General features: G+C 58.8%; 3 protein-coding genes across 6 annotated transcripts in view; 1 reads left to right on the plus strand and 2 right to left on the minus strand.

Moving 5' to 3' along the window:
* Nucleotides 1–26,055, minus strand: part of LOC132241514 (phospholipase A and acyltransferase 2-like) — a 192,762-nt gene that overhangs the window by 142,711 nt on the left and 23,996 nt on the right. The gene's annotated exons all lie outside the window — the stretch shown is intronic.
* Nucleotides 845–9,756, minus strand: LGALS12 (galectin 12). Of its 4 annotated transcripts, XM_059711239.1 has the most exons (10): nucleotides 9,433–9,756; nucleotides 9,293–9,348; nucleotides 7,544–7,632; nucleotides 7,206–7,419; nucleotides 6,888–7,007; nucleotides 6,245–6,283; nucleotides 5,625–5,712; nucleotides 5,021–5,109; nucleotides 2,135–2,285; nucleotides 845–1,785 (listed from the first exon to the last, which is right to left on the minus strand). In XM_059711239.1, exons 3-10 carry the CDS (start codon nucleotides 7,582–7,584, stop codon nucleotides 1,361–1,363), a joined length of 1,167 nt encoding a protein of 388 aa, XP_059567222.1. In that variant the 5' UTR covers nucleotides 7,585–7,632; nucleotides 9,293–9,348; nucleotides 9,433–9,756; the 3' UTR covers nucleotides 845–1,360. The 4 variants fall into 4 exon arrangements, with proteins under 4 accessions (XP_059567222.1, XP_059567221.1, XP_059567223.1 ...); XM_059711238.1 differs by having other exon boundaries at nucleotides 9,293–9,756; XM_059711240.1 differs by lacking the exons at nucleotides 9,293–9,348; nucleotides 9,433–9,756 and adding an exon at nucleotides 9,098–9,264.
* Nucleotides 14,247–25,297, plus strand: PLAAT5 (phospholipase A and acyltransferase 5). The gene is made up of 7 exons (XM_059710917.1): nucleotides 14,247–14,335; nucleotides 14,914–15,098; nucleotides 15,961–16,024; nucleotides 17,232–17,340; nucleotides 20,559–20,667; nucleotides 22,740–23,002; nucleotides 24,876–25,297. Exons 1-7 carry the CDS (start codon nucleotides 14,247–14,249, stop codon nucleotides 25,065–25,067), a joined length of 1,011 nt encoding a protein of 336 aa, XP_059566900.1. The 3' UTR covers nucleotides 25,068–25,297.

Consider the following 26,055-nt stretch of genomic DNA (forward strand, 5'->3'; position numbering starts at 1 on the left):
TAGGACAAGTAGAAAACAACATAGCAATAATGTAAACATATCATGTATATGTATATAGATGGATATAGAGATAGAGATAGAGATAGAGAGATGGAGATAGAGATCTATATATATAAAAAGCTGGCTACCTTAATGCCGTCACAACCAGAATGACCAAAGACCAGAACACCGTGGCCCCTTGCCCAGGCTGCCTCGCCCTCAAGTGGAGACCCCCCACCCGGATATGGGGCTCCCATCAGGGCAGGCCAGCCGGTCCCCACCCATGCACCAGGCCTCTATTCCTATATAATAAAAGGGTAATATGCAAATTGACCCTAAAGGCGGAATGACCAGAACAACTGCTGGACCAGTCACTACTGAGGTACCCTGACCACCTCTGGGTCCCTTTCCCCAGGCGGCAGGCTCTGATCGCCTGATGGTGAGTGGGGAACGGGGGTCGGTGGTGGGGGATGTGGGCAGCGCCAGGCCAAGGCCTCCACCCCGCCGATCGCCCCACACACAGTGGGCAACCTGTGGTGGGGCGGGGCCTGTGAGCAGGCGGGAACAGCTGACCTCTCGGTCCCTTCCCCCGGCTGTCAGGCACTGATCACCCAATGGCAGGTGAGTGGCTGCAGGGGGTGGGGCCAGCTGTGGGAAGCTGGGGAAGATGGCCCTGATCGCAGGCCAGGCCCAGGGACTGTACCCGCACACGAATTTTGTGCACTGGGCCTCTAGTATAGAGATACAAAGATAAAGATATAGAGATAGAGATAGGGAGGGAGAGAGAGAGAGAGAGAGAGAGAGAGAGAGAGAGAGAGAGAGAGTTATAGTTAGATTAATGTAAATGGCCCAAGTTCTCCAACAGCAGTGAGAGCCACCATTTATTGATTCTACTCAGTATGCGGCATATTAAACAATTTCAACTCATTATTTCACACAACTGCCCACTAGGTGGATGTCACTTCCCACGCCTTTCTGGACGAGCACACGGTGTTTGCCCAAACCCACGGCGGCTGACCTCCTACAGGTGTTTCTCCTCCCGGGACAGCGCTGTGGCCGGGGAGCCGCACGCCCAGGACCGTCCATGGGAACCTGAGCATGAGCGCTGACCAGGGGACAGAGCTGCTTCTGACCTGGTGCCCGGGACCCGCTCTGTGACATCGGACAAGCCCGCCACGCCTCGTCCTCCATCCCGTCCGCGTCCCTGGGTTCTCACAAGAACGAAATGTGTGGGCAAGTGCCGGGAGCAGAGCCACCCCGACGTGCTGGCCTGGGGCGGTGGGGTGCTGGCCTGGGGCGGTGGGACGCTGGCCACGACGACCCTGGGGGTCCGTGGGCACAGCCCGTTCTCTCCCACTGTCAGGTGGGCGGCGGGAGCCTGTCACATCCCTGAGCCAGGACTCTGTCCCTTTGTTCGGCTACACAACCTGCCTCCTCTCCAAGCCCTGAAGGAAGGCGGAGGCAAACCCCCAGCTCCTGGGGGAGGGAGGCCCAGACCTGGAGACGCCCTCCCACCCCGCTGCCTGCCCTCTGCGGGGGGCCCAGCCCCTGCGAACCCTGGAAGTGAGCTGGGCCTGGCATGGCGGCGACAGGTAGGCACTTCGAGGGGTGGCAGAGCGCGGGGCCGGCGTGGCGGGCCCTCCTCGTCCCGGGCCCTCCTCAGTGGTGCACACAGTAGAGCTGGACGGTGCCGCTGACCCGCAGCTCCCGCAGCCGCTCCAGGACCTGCCGGCCCAGGCTGGTGGCGCCCAGGCCCTGCCCGTTGAGCGCCAGCTTCAGCCCTCCCTCCTGGCACAGCAGCAGCACCTGGCAAAGGAGGGCGTGAGGCCCGCGGGCTTTCTGGCGGGCCCTCCGCTGCCTGCCTGGGGCCCGCCCAGCGAGCCCCCCTCCCCTCCACGGGCCCATGGGGCACCCAGTGCTGCCCCCGGACAGAACAAGGGCCCCGCTGGTCACCAGTCCTCCCACCGGGATCACAGCTCAGGGCCTCAGTTCCAGCAGCTGTACCAGGAGCTGCTGCCCTCAATGCTGGTGCCAGGCCCGCCCCGGCCCATGGGGCCCCTGGCCACAGTGCGGGGTGGAGAGCCCTGGCATGGAGGTCCCCCCGGGACGCACCCCTGCTCAGTGTCCCGGGTGGGCGTGCTTGGCTCTGACCCACCTCGAAGAACCGCTGGGGGTAGAAGAGGAAAGGGGCCAAGATCAGCTGCTTCCGCCCCCAGGGCGACACCCACGCCAGCGTCCTGTCCGCGAAGGAGGCCCTGAGAGCCACGGGCACACGCGCGGCCTCGTCCACCAGGCTCAGCGTGAAGCTGCGGGCAGGAGCGGAGAAGGGGCTCAGCCTCCGGAGCCTCCGGCCCTGGCGCCCCGATGCCTCCAGGCCGCAGCTGCCGGGCCCTGAGGGGAGGGGGGCGGCTGGAAGATTGGGCGGGTCCCCCCCAGAAAGCAGCTCTGGGCCCCTGACAGCGCAAGTGAAGCGCCTGCGGAACCCCACACAGAGACTGGACCCCCTTGTGGCCACTCACGGGCTGCAATGAGCCTCAGTTTCCCCTCCTCGAAACGGGGAGAATGGCGACCTTAGCGAGGGCCAGCGCTTCCTGAGGGCGTGTGCCAGGTGCTGTTTACGTGTTTTGCAAACGGCGCAGGGGTTAGAGTGAGGCTGCCTGGGTTCAGCTCTGCCTCGGCCTCTCTCCAGCCCCGGGGCCCTGGGCAAGTCAGTGTCTCTGTGCCTCAGTTTCCCCATCTGTAATGTGGGAACGACAGTACTGAGCAGAATTAAATGAGTTAACACATTTCACTCAAAGTGCTCAGAGCCACAGCTGCTGTACACCAAGCACTCAAATTACACCTATCATTTAAAAAACACTATAAATGTTAAAATACTGTACCAGACCTCTCAGGGCACTGCGAGGAACAGAGGAATGTGTGTGACACGTAGCAAGTACTTGGCACACAGTAGGTGCTTTGTAGATGCAGCGTTGGCTTTTCTGGTCCCGTCCCGGGGTGTGTCGGCCCATTTTTCGGAGGCAAACGGGAGGGTAGAGGACTTCCCTGCTACTAGGAACAGCCGGGGGGCTTCCCGCGGGATGTGCACCAGGATTCAGGACTGGGGGGCGGGGGGTGTCCTTCTGCCGCCTGGCACCTGCCTGTCAGGACAGCCAGGTTCTGTCCCAAAGTCACTTTCTTTGAAACAGCAGCCCCAACACTGTTGGGATCCCTCAGCAGGAAGTGGCTGGGAGTGGAGAGGGGCCTCGAGTTCAGAGGGCACGGAGCCCGGGAAGGGCCTGCCTGGGGGGCCTCTCGGGGAATCCCTTCTGGAACCTGTTCTGGCAGACGCTCCATCCATGTGCAGCTTTGGGAAGAGGACAGCAAGGACTCGAAGCCAGGCAGAAGCTTGAAGAAGGGGGGGAACCCTGGAGAGGGGCCTGCAGGGAGCCTCCAGCCCGCAGTGGCCGGTAGCTGGCCAGCCCCCCCACCCCCGTCTCCCCCTCAGCCCTGCCCAGCACAGCCGGTGCATACTGACTCCCTCCGGAGGCCCGGGGAACTCTGGGGGAGCTCTCTGAGGCTGCGGCCGAACCCCTAGACCCTCAGTGCTTGGGGGATGGGTCAGAGGAGGAGGACACCCTTCCAGGGCACACGAGGCCCGCGCCCTCACATGCTCGCCCCGTTTGTCCCAGGCCAGCCACAGCTGCTTTCCGAAAACCAGCAACAGCGGCCGTGGCGCGTTGCCTGCAGCCACTGTGCTGAGCCTGGATGTGGGAGGCCCCGGCCCCGGCGGCCTGTACAAGTGCTCTGGCTGGTCCGCGCTACTCGTCCACTCTCCAGTCATTCCCTGTCCCGCAGCTGCGAGCGTTTGTGTAAGAGATGGCTCCCAGCTTCTCCTTCAGAATGATCCGATCTGTCATGCACAGTCTGTGGACACATTCTCTCCACACCCCCAGCTCCCCAGGCTGCTTCTGCCACCTGTCGGGCCTCAGAGGGCCCGCGGATTCATGCCTGGCGACAGAGCAGCTAAATCCCTCGCCCTGTCACTCATAACCACGGGACTCGGAGCTAGACTAGGAGCCTGGTCTCAGGCCTCCACGTTTTTGGGGGGACAGGGAGGATGTTCTTTATCCCTGGGAACCATTCCCTATATGGCTGGAATTATTTCTCCTTTTTTTTCCTGGTGGGGAAACTTGGGACCTGACACACAGAGGTGTGGGACCTGCCCAGGCCACCCGGTGTCGGAGGCAAAATCAGGAGCCCAGCCCAGCCCAGCCTGGCTCTGAGGTCCGTGCTGTCCAGGGCTGGAGCAGGAGGGCAGGGTTGAGTGAGGTCAGTGACCTCAAATAGTCACAGAGCCACCGGAAGAGTGGGAGCACCGAGGTGGCCCCCCCACTCCCCCGCCCCTCCTCCTCAGGAAATCGGATACGCAGGCAGCACCGTGGAACACCAGCTGTGCCTGGCACAATTAGGAGCCTTTACACCGCCCTGAAGTCAGTCCTGTTAATACCCCTTTCACAGGCAAAGAAGCTGAGGCGTAGAAGGGGAGAGGAATGCCTTGAAGTTGCAGAGGTAGTAACTGTGAGTCAAACCCAGGAGGCAGCGTGGCCCCGAAAACCAGGGAATCCAATGCGATTCCAGGGACAGGAAGAGGAGGCGGGGTTGGGGGGTGGAGCACGAGTGCCCCCAGGGGGAGCAGTTAGGCAGCTACTCGTCCCTCCAGGTCCCCACTCCCAGCGCCAGGCCTCCTCTCTGGGGCCGCCCGCTGTGTTTCCTACACCTGCTGTGTCGCCGCTGGAGGTCGCATCCTCTCGGTTCTCAGCCCGAGCCTCTCCAGGGCCTGTCCCAGAACTGGGGCTGCTGGGGCCGCGAAGGCAGCTGGGTCCTGGCCCCAGTCCCAGCCTCCTTGTGCGAGCCCTGCCACCCTGACCAGCTGACTCCTCTGTCCGCTCTCGTCTGTAAAACGGGGTTAAATGGCGGCTTTGGAGACTAAGGCAAATGCGTGTAAAGCTGGTGCCTGGCCTGGCGCAGGGATGCCCGCCCTCCTCCGTCCTGTACTTACTCCTTGGGCTCCGGCAAGACCAGCCCCCGCAGCACGATGACCTGTCCCGGCCAGAGACCCCGGGGAAGGGGGCGTGAGCAGGGCACCTCCTGAAGGAACACGGGAGGTGACTGAGGGGACTCACAGGGGGTTCAGGGAGGGCAGCCCCCCAGGAGCACTTTGGGGGGCACCCTCAGGGGCGGGGGGCCCTGGAGCAGGTAAGTCTCTGCCTCGAGGCCCGCAGCTGTGGGGACTCGGCTCTGCCCGTTATCAGACACCCTCTGCAGGCCTGGCCTCTCCCTGCCTTTCCAGGCTGAGCTCGCTGCTGCTGTGCTGTGGGCACCACGATGCCCCCCATCCCGCACCCCGAACTGTAATGGCCCGTTCCTTGGGCAGCCTCCCACCAGCCTGTGAGCTGGGGGCTGGGACTGGCTTGTCCCTCTGTCCTAGAGCCTGGCCCCGGAGAGGATCCAGTAACCGTAACCGTGAGCAGAATAAAGTCAAGGTCAAGGGGAGCCGGAGCAGCCTGCCGCTGGGGGGGGGGGGGGAGAGGGGGCGGCATTTCCCGCCAGGTGGGGGCCTCCTACCCCTGAGGGGCAGGTGAGGGCTGGGGGCGCTCACTCACCAGCCTGGGGCTCCCCAGCAGAAAGGGCTGTCAAGGAAAGAAGAGGGACGCGGAGGTCAGGCGGGGTTCGCTCAGTGAAAGGGAGACTCTGGACATTATCGTGAAAAACGGGGGTCAGTGGGGTTTGTCTCAGAGACAGTACAGGTGAGTGAGTGGGGCCCCAGTGGGACCCTCGTGAATTCAGACGGACGCCAGCTCTGGAAACGGGGCAGAGGTCTGTCCCTCACTCACCAGGCGGCCTTGGCAATACCTGCGCCTCCTCCCCCGCCGCCCTGCAGGCCAGCCCAGCCCAGCCGCCTCCCTCGTGGGCTGTGGGAATCGGAAGTTCCTGTCTACAGGGACCTTCTGCTATGAATGCGGGGCCTGCCCATTCAGGGCACCCCTCCCCCACCCTCCTCCCAAGCTGGCCCAGGAGAGGAGCTGGGCGCTGGGCCAGGCTCTCCAGGGACCAAGGCAGAGCTAGTCGTATCCATGGCAACCATGCAGCGAGGGAGGGACAGCTGGGCCTGCGCCAGGGGACCACAGCCCAGCAGGGGAGGGGCGGGTCACGCAGGGGAGGGAGAACCGGGCTCGGCTCCTGTGTCTGGGACAAGGGCCCACCTTGCTCCCAAGAGACTCACGTGTCCAACTGGATACTCGCTGCCGCCCTCTGGAAACGGCTGTTGGGAAAGAGAAAGGGCAACCCCGGGATTCAGGGCTGCTGCCCGCCCGGGCCATCTGGTTGCCCTGCCTGCCCGGCCGGATGCTGGCCCGGATGGGGGCCTTGAGCGCTGCCCACAGGCCTGGGCAGTGGTGCTCAGAGCTGGCCTCGCGGGTTCCCAGGCTCCATCTCAGACTTGGAATCGGAATCTCTGGCCTCGGCCCCCAGAAACCTGCCTTTTAATCCGCCCCTCGGGCGAGTACACCGCCAGCCACTATGTCTGGGCCGCTCGGCACCTCGTCTCCAAGTGACTCGCCTTCCGGCCACCGCTCCCCGAGTTGACCAGACCCCACGCCCAGTGCAGACTTCCGTCCCCAGCTCCCGGGCCTCTCCTGTCGTCACCTTCTCCTGCCCTCACCTCACTCATGCCCGGCACCTCCACGAACCCCTCCACCTTGGTCACAGCTGCTGCAACAGGGCTTGTCTGGGGCGGGCGGGGGTGCCGGGCCTGCCCACGTGTCAGAGGAGGTCAGAGGAGGTCAGAGGAGGTCAGAGGAGGTCAGAGGAGGTCAGAGGAGGTCAGAGGCCACTGCCACGCCCGCCCTGGCCCCACGGGAACTTACGTTGATGTTCAGGAATCCAACAGCCTTCACCAGGATGTCCCCGAATATGCCCAGGGTGTCCACGCGGGACAGCGGGAGCCGGTAGCGGTAGTGGAGGAAGTGCCGGCCGTTCACGCTCACCTGCAGGCGCGGGGCCGCCTCAGCGCAGCTCGCATCAGGCCCCGGGCCCCGGGCGGCTTGGAGCCGGGCTTGGCAGCTCCTTGGCCCTCTGGGTACCTCCCCTCCCCCATCCCCTTGAACACAGGGCCGTGGGGGACTCCGCAGAGGAAGGACGGGCGGAAGGATGCCCGCTCTAGGGCCTGGTGCCCACGCACTCACCTTCATGTCCTCGTGTCCAAAGAGGAAGAGGATGCGGAAGCTGGCTCCCCGGCGCAGGGCCAGGCGGGGCCACCGGGCCTCGGCCTGCCAGCGCCCGGCCTGCAGGGTGTTGCAGATGGCGTGCGGCTGGGTGGTGTGGAAGCGAGGGTTGAAGTGGATGGCGATGTCGGGCGGGGGGTGCAGGCTGCAGCCGCACTGGAAGTCCACTTGGAACCTGTGGGCGGCGAGGCTCCGAAGGGCACTCCGCTCAGCGGCCCCGGAGGCCCCAAAGGCAGAGAAGAGCCCCCCCTCCATCCCCCGGGGCTGAGCCCGCACCCGGGGGGGGGGGGCACCCCTACCTGCGTGCCTCTAGCGGGACCGCGCCCTGCAGCACGACCATCTTGCCGGCGCGTAAGCCACCGAAAATGGTTGTGACGTAAGGAACCACCTGGACGAGGGGAGACACCCGCCCTGACGTGGTTGGAGAAGAGGCCGAGGGACCCCATATCCCACGGGTGGGGAAGGGAGAAGAACGAGAAAATTCGGGTCTCCCGCCCCAAGCAGCTGGGGGAATTCGTTTTCTCTGGAATGTGGTCTTCTACCCTCTCCCCTTTCCTGGACCTCCACCTGTGGAAGCCACACTGCCCTGGGGAAGCCAAATTCAGCTCCTCTGCCCCCATCCACGCCCCCATCCACCCCTCCCCCCGCCACCCCCCAGTGTAGGCCCAGCCCCTCCCCCAGCGCCTAGGGCACAGCAGTGCCCCAGGGAGGCCCGCTGCCCACTGCTTGCACCCTGGCCTCCAGAGTCAGCAGTGAGGCTCCCTGAGGACTGTTCCCTGGCCAGAGCCTGGGACCTGGGAGGCAGGAGGATGGACAGGTGGGGACCTGAGCGTGGCCTCTGATCTGGACGCCTGGACAGGTACCTGACAATGGCCTCGAAGCTGCCTGGCAGCCATAATACACACGCACTCTTCACAGCTCCCTGCCTTCTCCGGGCTGTCTCCTCCCTCTCCTGCACCCTGAAACGTGACCTTCGGGGCTCCTGACATCTTCTCTGACAGCTTCTCTGGCACCTTCTCCAGCACCAACCCTTTAGTGTCTGGATTGTTTCTCCCCTCCCCGCGCTCCAGAGCACTAGGCTGGTTTGGCGAGCGTGGCCCTTGCCGGCTGGCTCACGGGCGACATGTGGCTGGCTGGCCATGGGAGGCACAAGGCCCTCAAAGCCACAGCCCCGCCTCTCCCTTCTGTAGGTGCAGTGCCCGGCCTGGCACAGCGTGGGCTCTGAACAGGTGTCTGAGGCAGGTACACAGCGGGCAGGGTCACAGGACCAGCCTTCGCGCGGTTTCCCCACCCCCAGCAGCCTCCAGGAGCCCCAACCACCTGGACCAGCGGTCGCCAGCCTTCCGGACCTCACAGACCACCCGCTGGCAGCCGCTGACCCAGATGGAGCCCAGACCTCACAGCTCTGCCCGCCGAGTGGAAGCTGCAGCTGGAAAGCAAGGAGGGGCTGTAGCGGGGGGCAGCGGCTTCCCCCTATTACTAGGGCCTGGAGAGATGCGGGGGGTCCGGAGGCCAGAGCACCCACAGCTCGGCTAGGCTGAGCTCCATGTCCCTCCCACTCCCCAGGCTCCAGGCTTGGCCTGTTAAGTAACAGCTGCTGCGGCTCTTGTGAGAGAAGAGGCCACGTGAAGAGAAAGGGCTCGGTGCTGCCCCCCAGTGGAGGGTGTCGTCGCCTGCGGGCTCAGCCTTCCACAGGACGGCCAGGCTCCCGCAAATCCTCAGGGACACAGAGGGAGGAGGCAGCCAGGAAGCCCCCTGCCAGGTGCTCAGGGTCCCCCCAATGTCCCCCCAATGATACTACCCACTCCCCCAGGCCCTCCTGGTCACCCACTCCCGCAGATGCTCCTACTCACAGCTCTACTGCTTTTTAAATGCAAGCTCAACAGTCACTCACACCCAAGTGGGAACAGCTGGCCGGCACTGTGCTCAGCTCAGGAGGACCTTCCAGAGCTGGAGGGCAGGTGCGGGGGAAGCCGCCGGGCCCGGGGCTGCGTCCCTCCCTCCCACCACCTGGAGGCGGCCCAGCCGGATGGGAGGCGGCTGCTCACCGGGTGGAAGACGGGCGGCTGCAGGATGAAGGTGTCAGGAAGCGGGTCCAGTTTTTCTGCCGGTGACATGGGTGGTGGGGCGCCTCCAACGGGAACCGCTGGTCCCGATTCCAGGGAGCCCGGTCCGCTGGCTGACTCACCGTCCCAGCTGGGATCCTAAGCCCTGGGGCAGCGTGTCCAGCTGCTGGTCCTAATGCTGCTGGGAGCTGGCCTGGGAGGGCATGGGCCACCCACTCCTGGTGCCACACCCACACCCTAGCCCCACCAGCTGGACTGGGCTGTCCGGGTAGGAAACTCACACTAACTCACCAACCGACTGACCGGCTGCCCCTCTGGGCCTGCAGCACCGGGCCAGCTGTCACAGAGCAGAGCGGGGTGAAGGGGCAGAGGCTGGCTCCTGGGGGCCAGGGAGGTTGTGGTTTCCAGGCCGGCCCCCTGAGCCCTCCCGGGTCAGAGGCAGGCTGGTGGCCACGCCCCCAGCTCCCCAGCTTCCTGGACACCTTGGCTTGGCTTCCCATTCCCTCCTCCCCTCCCGCACTCCCCACAAGAGGTTCTCCTCTCTCCCTCATGCCCTTGCCCTTTTCTCCATTTCTCTCAGTTTTGTAAGTTGTATCATTCCCTGGGGCTCCGTTTCAGCATCGGCTGGAAATGCCAGGGCCCAGCTGGTGCCCCAAGAAAGTGGGAGAGGGGTGGGGAAGGGGCAGGAGGGAGGAGGGCCCCTTCAAGTTCAGAAAAGGCAGTGTGGCACAGTGAGAGACACAGCGCGCCCAAGGGGACCTGGGTTCTTGCTCAGCCACTGCGCTACGTGCTGGGTGCCCTGGGACAAGCCACGTCCCTCGGGGGGCCTCCCCCCTCTGGTCGTCTGTATGTAGAAGGGTGACCATAGCTGTGTGTGTGTGTGTGTGTGTGTGTGTGTGTGTGTGTGTTTCCCGGGGAGGTCTGTGTCTGGGGGTGCACTCGGACACCTGCATTTTCATCAAGCTCCCCCATGACCCTTTATAACAGTGGTTCTCAAACTTCTGGCCCTTTAAATACAGTTCCTCATGTTGTGACCCAACCATAAAAGTATCTTCGTTGCTACTTCATAACTGTAATGTTGCTACTGTTAGGAATCGTAATGTAAATATCTGATATGCAGGATGGTCTTAGGCGACCCCTGTGAAAGGGTAGTTTGACTGCCAAAGGGGTCACGACCCACAGGTTGAGAACTGCTTCTTTAGACAGAGGCAGTCCAGTTACGGTTTGAATCCCAGCACGGCTTTCCCTGTAAAAAGCAGCACAGCCAGTCACCTTTACCCTGAGTTGGGAGGTCCCGGGATCTGCCCAGTGTCAGACTTGGCAGCAGGGAATTCATGGCCACACCGGGCTGGGCAGAGGCTCAAGTGCAGCGGGTGCCGGGGAAGGGCCAGGGCTGTGTTGAAGGAGGGAGAGTGCATGGGCTGTGGGGGAGGGGAAGGCATCTCAGCTGCCAGGCAAGGACGGCACCGGCATCAGCAGCAGCATCAGCAGCAGCTAAAAGCTTGTTAGAAATGCACACGGTGACCACACCCTCTGTCTGAGGAACAGCCGCTGTGTGTGAAGACTCCCCCACCAGCCAGAGGAGCCACCACAGCTGTGAACAGCACCCACCAGAGGAGCTGCTACCAACTGAGGAGCAGCTGCTACCACAACCGCCCGAGGAGCAACTGCAGCCTGAGGAGCCACTGCCACCCAAGGAGCAGCCCCTGAACGACTTAACATCTAGATATGTCAGTGAGATCAAACATGGGTAGACAAAGAAACCCCCAAAGGAAAGAAAAGGAGGACTCGCCAGAAAAGCTGCTAAGTGATACAGAGGCATGCAACATGACAGAAAAAGAATTCAGATTAAGGGTCCTAGAGTGCATAAACCGGATGGAGGAAAAAATCAACAACTTATGCAAGAAGCAAGAAGAAACAGATGAAAAAAATCAATAAATTATGTAAGAACCAAGAAGAAATGAAGAGTGATCTAGCTGCAATAAAAAACACCATAGAAAGTTTCAACAGTAGACTAGGTGAAGCGGAGGACCGAATTAGCGAATTAGAAGACAGGGAAACAAAACACACCCAGACTGGACAGCAACTGGAGAAAAAAAAAATTAAAAGACAGAAGGAGAGCCTAAGGGAGCTATGGGACAACATGAAACAAAACAACATACGAATAATAGGGGTGCCAGAACAACAGAAAGAGGAACAAGGATTAGAAAACCTATTTGAAGAAATAATATCAGAAAACTTCCCTGAGGTGGGGAAGAAAAAAATCACACAAGCACAGAGAGTCCCAAACAAGGTGAACCCGAAAAGACCCACACCAAGACACATCATAATTACCATGGCAAATATTCAAGACAAAGAGAGAATCTTAAAGGCTGCAAGAGAGAGATGGAAAGTTACATACAAGGGATCTCCCATTAGATTATCAAATGACTTCTCAACAGAAACACATCAGGCCAGAAAAGAATGGACTGAAATTTACAAAGTGATGCAAAGCAAAGGACTGAATCCAAGAATACTCTATCCAGCCAGGCTATCATTCAAAATTGAAGGGGAAATAAGAAGCTTCACAGACAAAAAAAAGGCTAAGGGAGTTTATCACCACCAAGCCAGCAATGCAAGAAATGCTAAAGGGACTGGTGTAAAAAGAAGAAATAAAAAGCTCAGAAAGAAAACAGCCACACACAAAAAGAAATGGCTACAAACAAGTACCTTTCAATAATAACGTTAAACGTAAACGGACTAAATGCTCCAACCAAAAGACATCGAGTGGCTGAATGGATAAAAAAACATGACCCATACATTTGCTGTCTACAAGAGACCCACCTCAGAAGAAGGGACTCACACAGACTGAAAGTGAAGGGATGGAAAAATATCTTTCAGGCAAATGGAAATGAAAAAAAAAGCTGGGGTAGCAATACTTATATCAGACAAAATAGACCTCAACGTGAAGGCCATAACAAGAGATAAGGAAGGCCACTTCATAATACTAAAGGGATCAATACAACAAGAAGATATAACCCTGATAAACATATATGCACCCAGTACAGGAGCACCCAAATACATAAAGAAATGCACACGGTGAGGGGGGATCTCAGGGCCCAGGTGACTCTGACGCACACTGAGGTGTGAGAAGCACGGACCGGTCCTCACAGGCAGGGCTGGAAGTGTGGAGCCAGGACGTGTGTTCACATCTTTCTGAGTGGGTGGGGCCAGGCTGCTTTGTGTGGGGAAATTCGATCCGAGGTGTGTTCAGGTAGAAAAGTCTATATGCAGACGGGGGATGGGGGGGGGGAGCAAAGGTGGAAAAACCAGCTGGGCAGCGACCCTGGGCATCAGATCTGGGCCCTGTTCCCAGCCTCCCAGCCTGAGGCAAGTGCACCATCTCCCTCCTTCCCACCCCAGCCTCAGCTCCTGTCTGTCAATCAACCAGGAGGACGTGTTCGCTCACTCGCTCGGGCTGTTACAGACATTAAACAACAGACGTTGAATGTCTCACGGTTCTGAGGGCGGGAAGTCCAAGGTCACGGTGCGGCAGGGTCCTTTTCCCCGAGGGCTCTCTCCTCGGATTGCAGATGGCTGTCCCTCGGTCTGTGTGCTTGTGCCCTAACCTCTTTGGCTAAGGCAGTGGTTCTCAACCTGTGTGTCGCGACCCCTTTGGCGGTCGAATGACCCTTTCACAGGGGTCGCCTAAGACCATCCTGCATATCAGATATTTACATTATGATTCAGAACAGTAGCAACATTACAGTTATGAAGTAGCAACGAAAATAATTTTATGGTTGGGTCACAACATGAGGAACTGTATTTAAAGGGCCAGAAGGTTGAGAACCACTGGTCTAAGGGAATGCAATTCAACAGGAGCTGTAACTGTTCACTTTCTAAATCCCGAGGCTAGTGCCCAGCCAGGCCTGGGGCTGGTGACAGCCTGCAGTGGAGGGGGGCAGGGGGCGGGAGGGGGTGGTAGCAGAAGGAAGGAGGACGGCACATTCCGTTTCCCTTTGCAGGTGACTCGGGACTTTGGCAGCTTGGAGGGGCTTCTAGCGCCCCCCAGCGCTTGTTGAACAAAAGAGGTTCCAGGGTAAGAGAGAGCCTTCGTGTCTGTTTGTCTGTCTGGGCTGGGGGAGGGCAAATCTTCCGTCCTGAGCCCGAGTGAGGGGGCTCGTCGGGGAGGTCCAGGCTGGCAATGACCCTGACACCTGCAGGGGGATCCCCCTCTTCCCCAAGCTGGCGCCCCCACTCCCACTCCCACTCCCTTTCCTTGGGTCAGAGCACTTATCAGATCTCGTCACAGTATGTTGACGTCTTGTTTAATGTTTGTCTCCCCTGCTCTCCAAACAGAAGTCCCATGAGGGCAGACTGGGTCTCACACCCTCAGTGCTGCGCAGAGGCCTGACACAGAGCCAGCACTCAAAATGTCGTTCAAGAACGAGTGACGGTAGCAGGGATGGTGCAGGGCCCCTGCCAGTCTCGGCCGCCTCCTCTGTCCCCCCCAACAGAGGTGGGATTGTGGCCCAAGCCACAAACTAGTCACGAACTGTTCTAACCGGGCACAGGTGACAAGTGATCAGTTGCCAACCCACAGCCTGGGGAGCATACCCGCGGTCAGGGATCTCATGGTGCCCGCTCCCCCATTCTGTGACCCGGTGGCCTCTCTCACAGTCCCTGGTCTTGAACAGGCCTCTCCAGGGACTGATGCAGAGAGAAACCGACTTTGGTTTACATCTCTGCTCTTTTCTTCTACCTGAGTCTTTTCTGCGTCCCTGCAAACTCTCACGGACCTTCGTTCTCGAGGGACCAGTTTGCAGCTTCCTGGACAGAAGGTGGATAATCAGGAGAAACGCTCGGCGAGAAGAATCCACGGACCGGCAGATCGGGCTCTGGCGGATAAGGGAGGCCCGGCAGGTTCCAAAGGGCAGCTCCAGCACGGGACCAAGCGATGGGGAGGCTCCGCTGGCCTTCGGAAAGGCGGGTGCGGGAGGAGCATCTGCACCGGGACTCCCCGTCCTCGCCTGGGATGCAGTATTCGTGGGCAGACATTTATCATCATGTGTCATCGCTGCGTGTGCTTCATGTATGCTTTTGTATACGGTACATGCTACATGGAATTTTAATTAAAAATATAAAATAAAATATATGTGTGAAAAATTGCATATAAAACCCTGAATCCCTCAAGATTTTAACTCCTGAGCGAGCCGCCCCAGTCCCTCCTCACCTGGCCTCCACCCCTCTCTCCCCTGCCGCTCGGTGACCTCAGCTTCTCCCGCCTCGTCCAGGCCACCTCCGAGCCTGTGCGCACTGTGCTGCGTTTCCTTGCACCCCTTTCCCGGCCTTTCTGCTCAGAGCCCATTTGCACCCTCTCTCTTCCGGGGTGCGCTCAGCGCCGCTCGCGCGCCCCGCCCCCACCCCACCCCGCGCCCCACCTCTCGCCCCGCGCGCCCCCCCCCCCGCCTCACGCGCCCCCTCTCCCGCGCGCGCCCCCCCGCCTCGCGCGCCCCCCCCCCCGCCTCACGTGCCCCCTCTCCCGCGCGCTCCCCCATCGCCCCCCCGCGCCCCCTTCGCCCCGTGCCCCGCCCGTTTGTGGACCCCCGCATCCCCCTCCGCAGTTCTGCCCGCGGGGACCTGCGGCCACGCCCACCGGGAACGGGCTGCCTCCTCCCCTCTGCGAGGCCTGAGGACCCCCCACGCCACAGCTTCGGGATGGGCCTGAGCCCGGATGCGGGGAGGAAGGGCCCGTTCTGTCCCTCCAGGTTCCCCAGGTTCGGGCCCAAACCGACCTCAAGAACAGCAGGTAGGGAGGGGCCAGGTGACGCGCAACCTGCTCCTGACATTCCACTGGGCGCCAGTCGGTGCCCGGAGCCAGTCGGTGCTGGGAATGGCCCCTCCCATGGAGCCGCCACGCTGGGGTCCCCCCAGAAAGTCACCCTGGCTGTCTCGAACCCTTCTTGTAGACGTTTGTTGTTTGTGCGAAATGCCTGCTACCCGGAACGAGCGGATACTTGGGAATGATCGCTTATTATTAACTTCAGTGGAGCAGGCGTCCCGCGTCCAGGGCCCAGCATCCAGCGTCCAGCGGTGGCACAGAGCGGGCAGCTCCCCGCACGACCTCCGCAGACGCCTCTGTGCTCAGGTCTAGCCTGAGGTTTCTTTTCTTTTTTTCTTTAATATGTTTTTTATTGATTTATAGAGGAAGAGAGAGAGAGAAACATCAGTGATGAGAGAGTATCATTGATCGGCTGCCTCCTGCACGTTGGACGGAGCCCACAACCCAGGCAGGCGCCCCTGACCGGAATCGAACCTGGGACCCTTCAGTCCGCAGGCTGATGCTCTATGCACTGAGCCACACCGGCCAGGGCAGCCCCGAGGTGTCTGCAATCTGGAATAGAGGCACCTGTCTTCCTCCTCTCCCAGATCCTGGCCCCTGGAATTCACAAGTCTCTCCCTCCCAGAGGAACTGAGCCCTCTCCGGCGTCCAGTCCTGCAAACTCCTTCGTTCATCCAAAAATCGATCCCAGGCTAACGGGCCTGCCAGGGTCTAGACCAGAGCTTGGAGCCCACCTTTCCAGGCGGTCATTTGAGCCCTTGTTCCATAGGTTTAACCTCCCAGGAATGCAAGTGTGTTTAAATCGCTATTTTTTTTTTTCTTGAAATAGAAGAATCCATGGGATTTCAAGTGCTGGTCCAGCTCTCGCCCAAGCAGGGCCCGTTGGAGCCGGGGTAAGTTCTCTGCTTGGAAGGCCTGGGTCCGAGTGGGAGAGCCTTTTGAAGAATGGGTCTTGCTGGTAGTTTTGTAAAAGCAAATCTTGGGGTGATTTCTGTGCAAACCAGCCTGCCACTAAGCAGTCAGCAGAAGGCGGGGCGAGGGGGGGGGCGGGGGTCCTCACCACAGGAGGGCTTTCTTGCAGCAATTCCCGCCCACAAGCCTTCCTTCTCCAGAACCTGGGGACGGGATTGCTTTGAAGGACCCTCCCGACACTGCCAGTTGGTAACCAGTGCAGGATGCAACCAGTGTCCTCAGTTCCCTTTCATTGAAATCAGATTTTGCTTCTTTTTTTAAATCCTGAGGGGCTGAGAGTTTCCAGACCCGCATTAAATATGCCAGCCTCCCCCCGCCCCCCGCCCCCCTCACTACACTTTAGAGAAGAGTTAAAGCCGCGGAAAGGCCAGCAAAATGCCTTTGGGGCTGGCAACAGGCCGGGTACGTACGTCACTGAGGTCACAGTGTTGGGGCTCAACAAGATTTCTCAGGAACATGGAGCTAATTGTCGGAAGCAGCAGCTCAGGGCTTCCAGGAGCCGGCCTCTGGCAGTAGGACCCCGGGTGACCGGGAGGGAGCAGAAGCCTCTTGCATTTCATTATAAGCCACTGTGTACTGTTACCATTTCTTAAATTTTTTTGTTGATTTCAGGAAGGAAGGGAGAGGGAGAGAGAGAGAGAAGCATCAATGATGAGAGAGAATCATTGATCGGCTGCCTCCTGCACGCCCTACACTGGGGATCGAACCCGCAACCCGGGCATGTGCGCTTGACCGGAATCGAACCGGGGACCCTTCAGTCTGCAGGCTGATACTCTATCCACTGAGCCACACCGGCTAGGGTCTGTTGCCATTTTTTGACAAAACTATATGCAAGTGTCACTTTGATAAACGTTCAAAAAATATTATTAGCAAATACAAACATTCTGAAAGCTACTCGCTGTGTCATTAGCATGTAGAACAATTGTCTGGAAGGCAGTAAGCGTAGTCCTTTTGTGTGACAGTGGGCGGTGTCCCCGAAGCAAGCTTCGGAGGGGGGGGGGGGGGGGAATGTGTCCTAGGATCTCAAAAGTGGAAAGTGCCTTAAAGTCACACATCGGGGTCATGCAGAGTGTCTCATCGTTGTGAAGTCGCGTTATCCGTTAACTGTACGATCACAAAACTCACCAGGGAGAAGCCGGGAGTTACCTCGGAGCCCTCGCCCAGGCAGAGGAGAACAGAGTCGAGCTTGTCCCTGAAGTCGGAGAGCGCCAGCCAGGTGGCGAAGCAAGCAGCCGAGGTGGGTGTCACGGGTTCTCACACAGCCCTGGTGGCCGCTCTGCAAGTTCTAGTTCACTCCGTTTAGACGGTGTGGCAGGCGGAACTGCATCCTGACTTGGGATGTTGGCTGTGGCTCTTTAGTTTTGTAGAAAACAGCTTTGTTGAGCTGTTTATTGAGCTTCGTTGAGGTGTAACTGACGTTCCGATAACTGGCAGACCATCAACCGCACATAGTACTTGGGATATGCAGTTGAATATGCTTTTGACATAGGTATGTACCCCTGAAGCCATCACCACAAGAAAAACTTCCCTTTCTAAGTCCCTCCCTCTCCCCACCCCTCCCCATCCCCAGGCCACAACTGATCTGCTTTCCACCGCTATACAGATTGGTTTGCATTTTTGTTTTGTTGTGTGGTTAGTAATCCTCACACAAGGATATTGTTCCATTGAATTTTTAGAGAGAATGGAAGGGAGGGGGAGAGATAGAAACTTCGATGTGAGAGAGACATATCAACTGGTTGCCTCCCTCAGGCATCCCGATCAGGGCTGGGAATAGAACCTGCAACCGAGATACCTGCCCTTGACTGGAATCGAACCCAGGACCCTTCAATCTGAGGGCCAGATGCTCTATCCATGAGCCAAACTGGCTAGTTTGCACTTTTAAGAGATTTATATGAATGGAATCATATGACATAGGCCCTTTTTTTTTTGTCTGTCTCCTTCCACATAATTATACATAATTATGTTTGAGTTATACCCACGTAGCACGTTATCAATAGTTCATTCCTTTTTTTTTTATCGCTGAGCAGTATTCCGTTGTAGGAAGATTTATTTGTTTGTTTGCTCATTGGGTTGCTTCCAGCATTTAGCTATTACAAATAAACATTATGAATATTTGTGAACAAGTCTTTGCAATACACATCTTTCCTCTTGAGTGAATACCTAAGAATATACTGGCTAGATCATGTGGTACATGCATGTTTAACTTACTCTTTTCCAAAATAGTTGTGCTATTTTACATGCCCACGAGCACTTGACATGATCGGTCCCTTTCATTCTAACTAATAGGTATGTAGGTATCTTTTTGTGGTTTTCGTTTGCATTTCCCTCGTGACCACCCGCCTTTTCACGTATTTATTTGCTGTCCGTATATATCTTCTTTGGTGAAGCATCCAAATCTGTTGCCCATTTTTTTCTCTTGGTTCGTACGTCTGAGAGCTCTTCAGAAATCAGGTGGGTCGTACTTCTTCAGATAAATGCCCTGCAGTGCTTCCTCTCGGTCTGTGGCTTGTGTGTTCGTTCTCTGAGTCTCTTTTTGAAGAGCAAAACGTTCTAATTTTGATGAAGTCCAGTTACCAGCTTTTCTCTTGTGAATTGTGCCTGTATTGTTATAGCTATGAAACCACTGCCTGGCCCAAGTACAAACTCCGTGAATTTACTAAAAGTCATTGAACTGTAGGCCTAAAACGTGTGCATTTTATGGGATGTTAATTATATCTCAGGAAAGTGTGAAAAACAAAACAGGCGACACGCCCTTTTTCCTCCTGTGACTTCTTGCCCTGGCAAACGGGGGCGGGGTGGGGCAGGGGGGGCCTCAGCCAGGGAAAGAAGGCGGAGAACTGGGGGAGAGAGACGCCTCGAGGAAACCGGACCAACGGGAAATGATTGCAAGTTGGGGGAGGCAGCCAGGTTCTTGTCAAGCGGATGGGTGGGTGGCTCGGTGGGTGGCGTTCTTGTCTCTCTGCCTGGCTCAGACTTCCCAGCATCCTCCTCCTGCAGGGTCTCAGTGAGCCGGCTTCTTCCCTGCACCACTGAGCAAACCTGGAGGCCGCTGGGGGGGGGGGGGGGAGGAGCCTGGGAACAGAACGTAGGTAGCATTTGTTGTTGTTGTTGTTGTTGTTGTTGTTGTTGTTGTTGTCGTTGTTAATCCTCACCCAAGGATATTTTCCTATTGATGTTTAGAGAGAGTGGAAGAGAGAGGGAAAGACAGAGAGAAACATCGATGTGAGAGAAACACATCAATTGGTTGCCTCCTGCCTGAGCCCTGACCAAGGCCGGGGCCGGGAAGGAGCCTGCAACCAAGGTACGTGCCCTTGAGCGGAATCGAACCCAGGACCCTTTGGTCCGCAGGCCAGTGCTGTTTAGATCGCATGTGTATGGTACTGAGTAGGAGGGATATGGGATGTGGGGCATGAGTTTCATTTTTTTAAGTTTGGGCTTACAGTGGTGAAAGCTCTGGAATTTCTTTTTCTTTTCTTTTCATTTTTTTAAATTGTGGTACGAGCAGTTAACATGGATGCGCCCACCCTTTCAACAAAATGTGAAGGGCACAAAACTGGCACACACCCAATGCCTCTTCGATGGACAGGCTGGCCCCCAGGCCTCTCCGAAGACTGCCAACCGTCTGGGTCCGGTCGGGAGAGAGAAACCTCACAATGGGTCCAGCAGGGGCAGTTCAACAGGAAGAATTACTAGGATACCAGGAAGCCTGACGTGGTCTCCCAGGGCTGAGGGCCAGGAGGGCGCTCAGGGGAGGACAGACTCGCAGGGGCTCAGACCTCCCTGGAGCGAGACGGCCAGCCCATGGGATAGCGGGGAGCTGGCTGGGCAGGCGCCACCCTCTGGAATGCAGGTGGCGAGCCGGCTCTCAGCAGCCGGTGTGTGGGCATCAGAGGAGAGGGCACCCCTGGGCGACAGGAGGGCACGTGGGGCACCTGCAGAGGGAACCCAGGGGCCAGCAGGGGCAGGAGGCACTGGTTTCTCTGTCCAGAGGGTCCCAGAAAGGCCATCACCAGGCCAAGGCTGCAGGGGGTGGGGACGGAGGGATCTGGGCTCAGACTGAGGTCCACCGGGTGTCCTCACACCCCATCCGACCGTGGTCCCCTCGTGCCGGCCAGAGGAGCGCCCCTTCCTCTTGCGATGGCCCTCCACCAAGACGGCTTCGCCTGGGGCGCAGCTTCAAGCAGAGACGCTTACAGGAGCCCGTCACTCACCCCGCAGCATGTGCGCGTACGGAGGGCGCCGTACCTAGATCGTAGCCTCACCGCCTTTAATAAGGAGAGGTGGCGGGAGGCATGGGCCCCCGTTCCTGCGTGTGAGGAGCGCGTTCCCTGGCCTGGGCCCTGCACAGCGAGGAGCCGCCGTGTCTGCAGGCTGAGCGGTGGCTGATGCCCAGACAGGTCTCTGGAGTCCCTGGGCGCGCGCGAGTCTTTACTGTGACATCTTTTTCCATCGCAGGGCAACCCGAGACCGAGACCCGGGGACCTGATCGAGATTTTCCGGATCGGCTATGAGCACTGGGCCATCTGCGTGGAGGACGACCGCGTGGTCCACCTGGCGCCCCCGAGTAAGAGTGGCTACGCGGCCAAGCTGGTGGCGTCGAGGCGCCCAGGGAAGCGGGCCCCGCCATTCCCGCTTCCTCAGCGCGGCCCACTGAACAGTAAAACACCCAACGCACGACTAGACCGAGCCCCGGCCAGTGTGGCTCAGTGGAGAGAGTTTTGGCTTGCAGACTGAAGGGTCCCGGGTTTGATTCCCGTCAAGGGCACGTACCTTGTTGCAGGCTCGATCCCCCGCCCTGGTCAGGGCGCATGCAGGAGGCAGCCAATCGATGTGTATCTCTCACATCGATGTTTCTCTCTCTCTCTGTCTCTCCCCCTCCCTTCCACTCGCTCTAAAAATCAATGGAAAAATATCCTTGGGAGAGGGTTAACACAGAGAGAGAGAGACAGACAGACAGACAGACAGACACGACCTAACTGTACGGTGGGACAGAGCTTGGTCTCTGTCCCAGACACGCAGTGTGTCCAGCCCTAAAGCGAAGCGAGTGAGAGCGTCCCAGGCTCCCTTTCGTTTCCATGGTGTTTAGGAACATGAGCCTCCAACACACACACACACACACACACACACACACACACACACACACACACACCGTGTTGACAGCAGTTCCACCTTCTCCCCTGTTCCTGAGGCCCCGATCGCCACTTGCTCCCCGTTGTCCTCAGTGCTGCTCCCGCTTACCCGGCGCTGGGAGGAACGGAGGGAGGGCCGCGCCGGTCCTGGTCCTCCGATGCCTTTGGGATGTGTGCCCTGTGCCCACACGGCCCATTCGAGGCTAAATGACAGCGGGTCGCGGCGCCCGAGGCTCTCACCCCGGCCGGTGTCCTGTCGCCTCACCGCCCAGCCCGTCCGCGTGCTGAGAACTTCCCGCAGAGCCGCCCCTCTCCCAGCCCCGCTGCAGCCCCACCTGCCCACACCCCCACTTCGGTCTGGGAGCCCACGCGGAGGGCAGAGCAAAGATGGCGACAGGGCTTCACGCTGCATCCCTCCCAACCCCCCATCTCTGCTTCCCAGGAGCCTCCCTCTGTACAGCCAAAGGGACTGTCACAGCCCCGTCCCGCCCTCCCGTCAGATCTGTCTCTAACCTTCCGCCTCCCTGTCCCCGGAGGCTGAATTGCCTCCTGCCAGCTTTGGTGAAATAGGCAGCTCTTCTTCCAGCTCTTCTTCCAACACGTAAGGAAGAGCCAGGGCCCTCTAACAACTTCGCAAGGGGGCGGGGACACGGACACGTTTGCAGAAAAACAGCCCTGGTGTTAAAGGGCCACCCACGTGGGCAGCTTCCTGACCCTTCCTGAGCCTCCGTGCCCCCTGAGGGCCGAACATGGTAACTTACCAGCTTCCAAACGTCCCTTTTTTCAAAGCCGTGGACCCTGGGTGAAACTCCATGTGTGAGTGGAGAGAGGCGGAGTGGCCCTGGGGGAAGCGGGTGGGGGTCCCATCCAGAGCCCCATCTGTGCGGCCTCACCTGCGCCCCGGCAGTGGCTACGGAAGGACACGTGTCACGGACCCACACATTAGCCCAGGGGTCCTCAAACTACGGCCCGCGGGCCACATGCAAATACAAATATTGTATTTGTTCCCGTTTTGTTATTTTACTTAAAAATAAGATATGTGCAGAGTGCATAGGAATTTGTTCATAGTTTTTTTTAAAACTATAGTCCGGCCCTCCAACGGTCTGAGGGACAGTGAACTGGCCCCCTGTTTAAAAAGTTTGAGGACCCCTGCTAGCCCCTTACCCAGGAGCCGACGCCTACATGGCAGGGCGCCCGGCACGCGTGTGACGGCTCCTGAAGTCTGGTCGGTAGGACACAGAGTGCAGTCGGGGCCACACCATCGGCCACTGTGAGAGTTTTATGAGAGAGGCTGTGGATGGAAAGTGGGGGTGCAGGGCAAGGCCCAGGCTTCCTGGGGAAGCTGGCCCTTTAGCTCATCTACTCCAGCTCCCCCTCCTCTGCACGCCTCCGACAGATGGGGAAACCGAGGCCCGGAGGACAGCAGCTTGCCCGGCATGGGATTGAGCGCCGGGCTCTGCCCCGCTGTCCCTGGCGGCTCTCCAGCCTCTTTTGCCTCTGGCCTCAGGTGAGGAATTCGTGGCCGGCAGCATCACCTCCATCTTCAGCAACCGGGCCGTGGTCAAGTGCAGCCGGCTGGAGGACGTGCTGCACGGCTGCTCCTGGAAGGTCAACAACAAGCTGGACGGGACGTACCTGCCCCTGCCCGTGGACAAGATCCTCCAGCGCGCGAGGACCATGGTCAACAAGATAGTGCAGTACAGCCTGATCGACGGGAACTGCGAGCACTTCGTCAACGACCTCAGATACGGCGTGCCCAGGAGCCAGCAGGTAGGCGTGCCCAGGAGCCAGCAGGTGCGTGTGCCCAGGAGCCAGCAGGTAGGGATGCCCAGGAGCCAGCAGGTGTGTGTGCCCAGGAGCCAGCAGGTAGGGGTGCCCAGGAGCCAGCAGGTAGGGATGCCCAGGAGCCAGCAGGTGTGTGTGCCCAGGAGCCAGCAGGTAGGGATGCCCAGGAGCCAGCAGGTGTGTGTGCCCAGGAGCCAGCAGGTAGGGGTGCCCAGGAGCCAGCAGGTAGGGATGCCCAGGAGCCAACAGGTGTGTGTGCCCAGGAGCCAGCAGGTGTGTGTGCCCAGGAGCCAGCAGGTAGGGGTGCCCAGGAGCCAGCAGGTAGGGGTGCCCAGGAGCCAGCAGGTGCGCCACTGGCTGGGATGGACAACCGCTTCTGCTGAGCTGTCTTGGGCTCCGCCTCCTATGGGCGGTCAGAATGGCGATCCGTGGTGTCATGTTACCTGTCGCACTGGGGGGAGGGGGGGGCCTGCCATCTCCAAGGACTTTACGGTCCTTCTCATCTCTATGAGCCCCGTCGAGGAGTAGAAAAGGCGCTGGGCGATGGGGTAGGACCACTGGTGGAGTCCGGCTGGGCCCTCACTGGCCTGGTCTCCTTGGTGAAGCCATTTTATCTCCGAGACTGTCCGTTCCGTTACAAAACGGGAATTAACCAAGGCAGACACTCAGCTGCTAAAGTTGCAAATTGAATGACGAGTATTTTTTACTCATTTGCCTGCATTTAAAAATATGGAAATTTTATATTAAACAATATGGATTCCCAGCCGCTCTGAACAACCCATTGATCGGGCCATTGGGCCCGTGTTCGCACTTGCTGATGATGGTCTGTGGGGCCCAGCCGTGGGGCCCCCTTTCGATGGGTGGTGGTGGGGAGGCATGTCACCTACCAGTGTCACCACACACCTCCTGGCCCCACTGTATTTGGGTGTGTGCCGCCTCCCCGCCCCCCCCCCCGTAATATAGGGGGGGACACATTCAATGTGGCACAAGAGCTTGGGAAGCTACGTCCCCGAGCCAGTGTGAGCTGCTCTTGTTGACATTTGGTTCCTCTTGAGACCCCATGAGGAGAGCAGAGGAAGTACGATTACCGCCTTGTAGCAGGTTTTCAAAATCAAGGATAAATGAGGCACGTCATTTTTCTAGGTTCTCTTCCACGTTCCCTATGTTTTCCTAACGCCCTGGGCAGATCCCAGCCTTGGTCTCTGTACTGTGCGACCCCATCCCCAGGCGACTGGGGGGGCCTCCCACGCTCGCCCTCCTGCTTCTCACTTTCCGCATCTTCCTCCTCTGCATCCCCCCTGGGAGGCCTGTGGCAGCGAGGGCTGTGGTGGGCGCTGGGACGAGGGGTCCCCCACCCCTTGAGCATTTGTACACAAAGAGGAGATCCCGGGGGTCAAGGGACTCTAGGAGGCCCTCCTTCCTCCGAATCCTGGGCCCGGACCTGAGCTCGTGCACTAATCCACTGTGTGACGAGGTCCAAGGGAGGTCCCGCCCTGGCTTCCTGTGTACTCATCTGCAGAATGAGGGCCCAGGGGCTGTGCTGCTCTGAGGCCCTTTGCCTCTGAGCCCCCCCCCTACCCACACCCCCCACACTGGAGGCAAACCCCAGGCTGAATGGCTCTGAGGCAGGAAAGGACCAGGAGCCCGGTGCCCCCACTGTGTGCGCCCAGGCCGGCCGTCCCGGCTTCTCTGGGTCTGTGCAGCTCTAGGGTCTTTGAAACTGGAGCACAGGTTGCTTCCTGCTCTCAGGAAAGGCTCCGGGCAGGCCGGTTCCTGAGCGGGATGGCGAGGTGGCGGTGGGGCTGGGCACAAGCCCAGGACCCTGCCCGAGTGTCCTGTGAACGGGTCTGCCCTGCAGGTGGAGCAGGCCCTGATGCAAGGGGCGAAGGCGGCGGGAGCCATGCTCTCGGCCGTGGTGGAGAGCATACGGCCCAAGGCAGTCACCGCCGGCAGCGACTCCGGACACCACGCAGAGGAAGAGCCGGGACGGCAGCAAAGAGAACGTCCTCCCTTTGCTCCCCTGGTCTCCCTGCTCAGCGGCCCCGTGTAAGAAACTCGTGAGCTTCCGGAAGAGTCTGGCATGTACCCAGTTACCCCTTTAGACGTGTGTCCGATATGTGTGATGAGACCCAGGGACTCGCAGGGTGGGAAGAATCCAATATTTATTACGCAGCTGTGAGGCGCGGTCACCGCCACCCCACTCTGTTGAAGGGGGTCTCGCTCGTGCCTTAGGCTGAACCTAGTCTGTGATGCTTGAATACCATGGGGTACATCCTGGAAACCTGCTGGAATGTTCTGAGTAATAAGAACTCCTTACAAACGTCCTTTTTGTGAAACTAACACGTCTCTAGCTTGTCCGGGTCGCTCCAGCCCTGCCCTTGGGGACCGGGGTGCCGTTTAAGGGAGGAGGGATCCGAAAACCTTGGCCTCACTGCTCAGGGCCAGCTGTGCCTTAACCTAGGAACACCTTTCCCAGGAAAGATTTTCCTTGTAAAATCACACGTCAGCTTTATTCTTCACTAGAGGCCCAGTGCACAAATTCGTGCACGGGTGAGGTCCAGCCGGCCCGCCCTGATGGGGTCAATCGGGCAGGGCTGGCCGGGGGAGGGGATGTGGGAGGTTGGCCAGCCAGCCTGCCCCCAATCAGGGTTGGGGGGCTGATCAAGGGTGGGGTGGCCCTCCAGCACCACCCTCTGGTCAAACTCCTGGTTGAACTCCCAGTCGAGGGGACAATTTGCATATTAGCCTTTTATTATATAGGATTACTTAATAGCCCTAATTTAAAGTATAACCAATAAGACCCTTTATCTTGCTTTTCTATCTTATCAGTACAAGAAAGTTTGAAATTCCTATTTTCATTGACTTCAGATGAATGTTTAGAATAGCTTAACCAATGCACCTTCTACTGTGTGAATGAGGGAAAGCAAGGCACAACGCGATGGAACATTTAAATTATGACCGGGGATTGGCAGTCATCGTTGGGAGCTGAAACCACACAAGGAAGCTAGGGAACGTCTAGGAAATGAGAAGGCGGGAGA

Source organism: Myotis daubentonii, chromosome 9, assembly GCF_963259705.1.
Source record: "Myotis daubentonii chromosome 9, mMyoDau2.1, whole genome shotgun sequence".
In the NCBI taxonomy this organism is placed as follows: Eukaryota; Metazoa; Chordata; class Mammalia; order Chiroptera; family Vespertilionidae; genus Myotis; species Myotis daubentonii.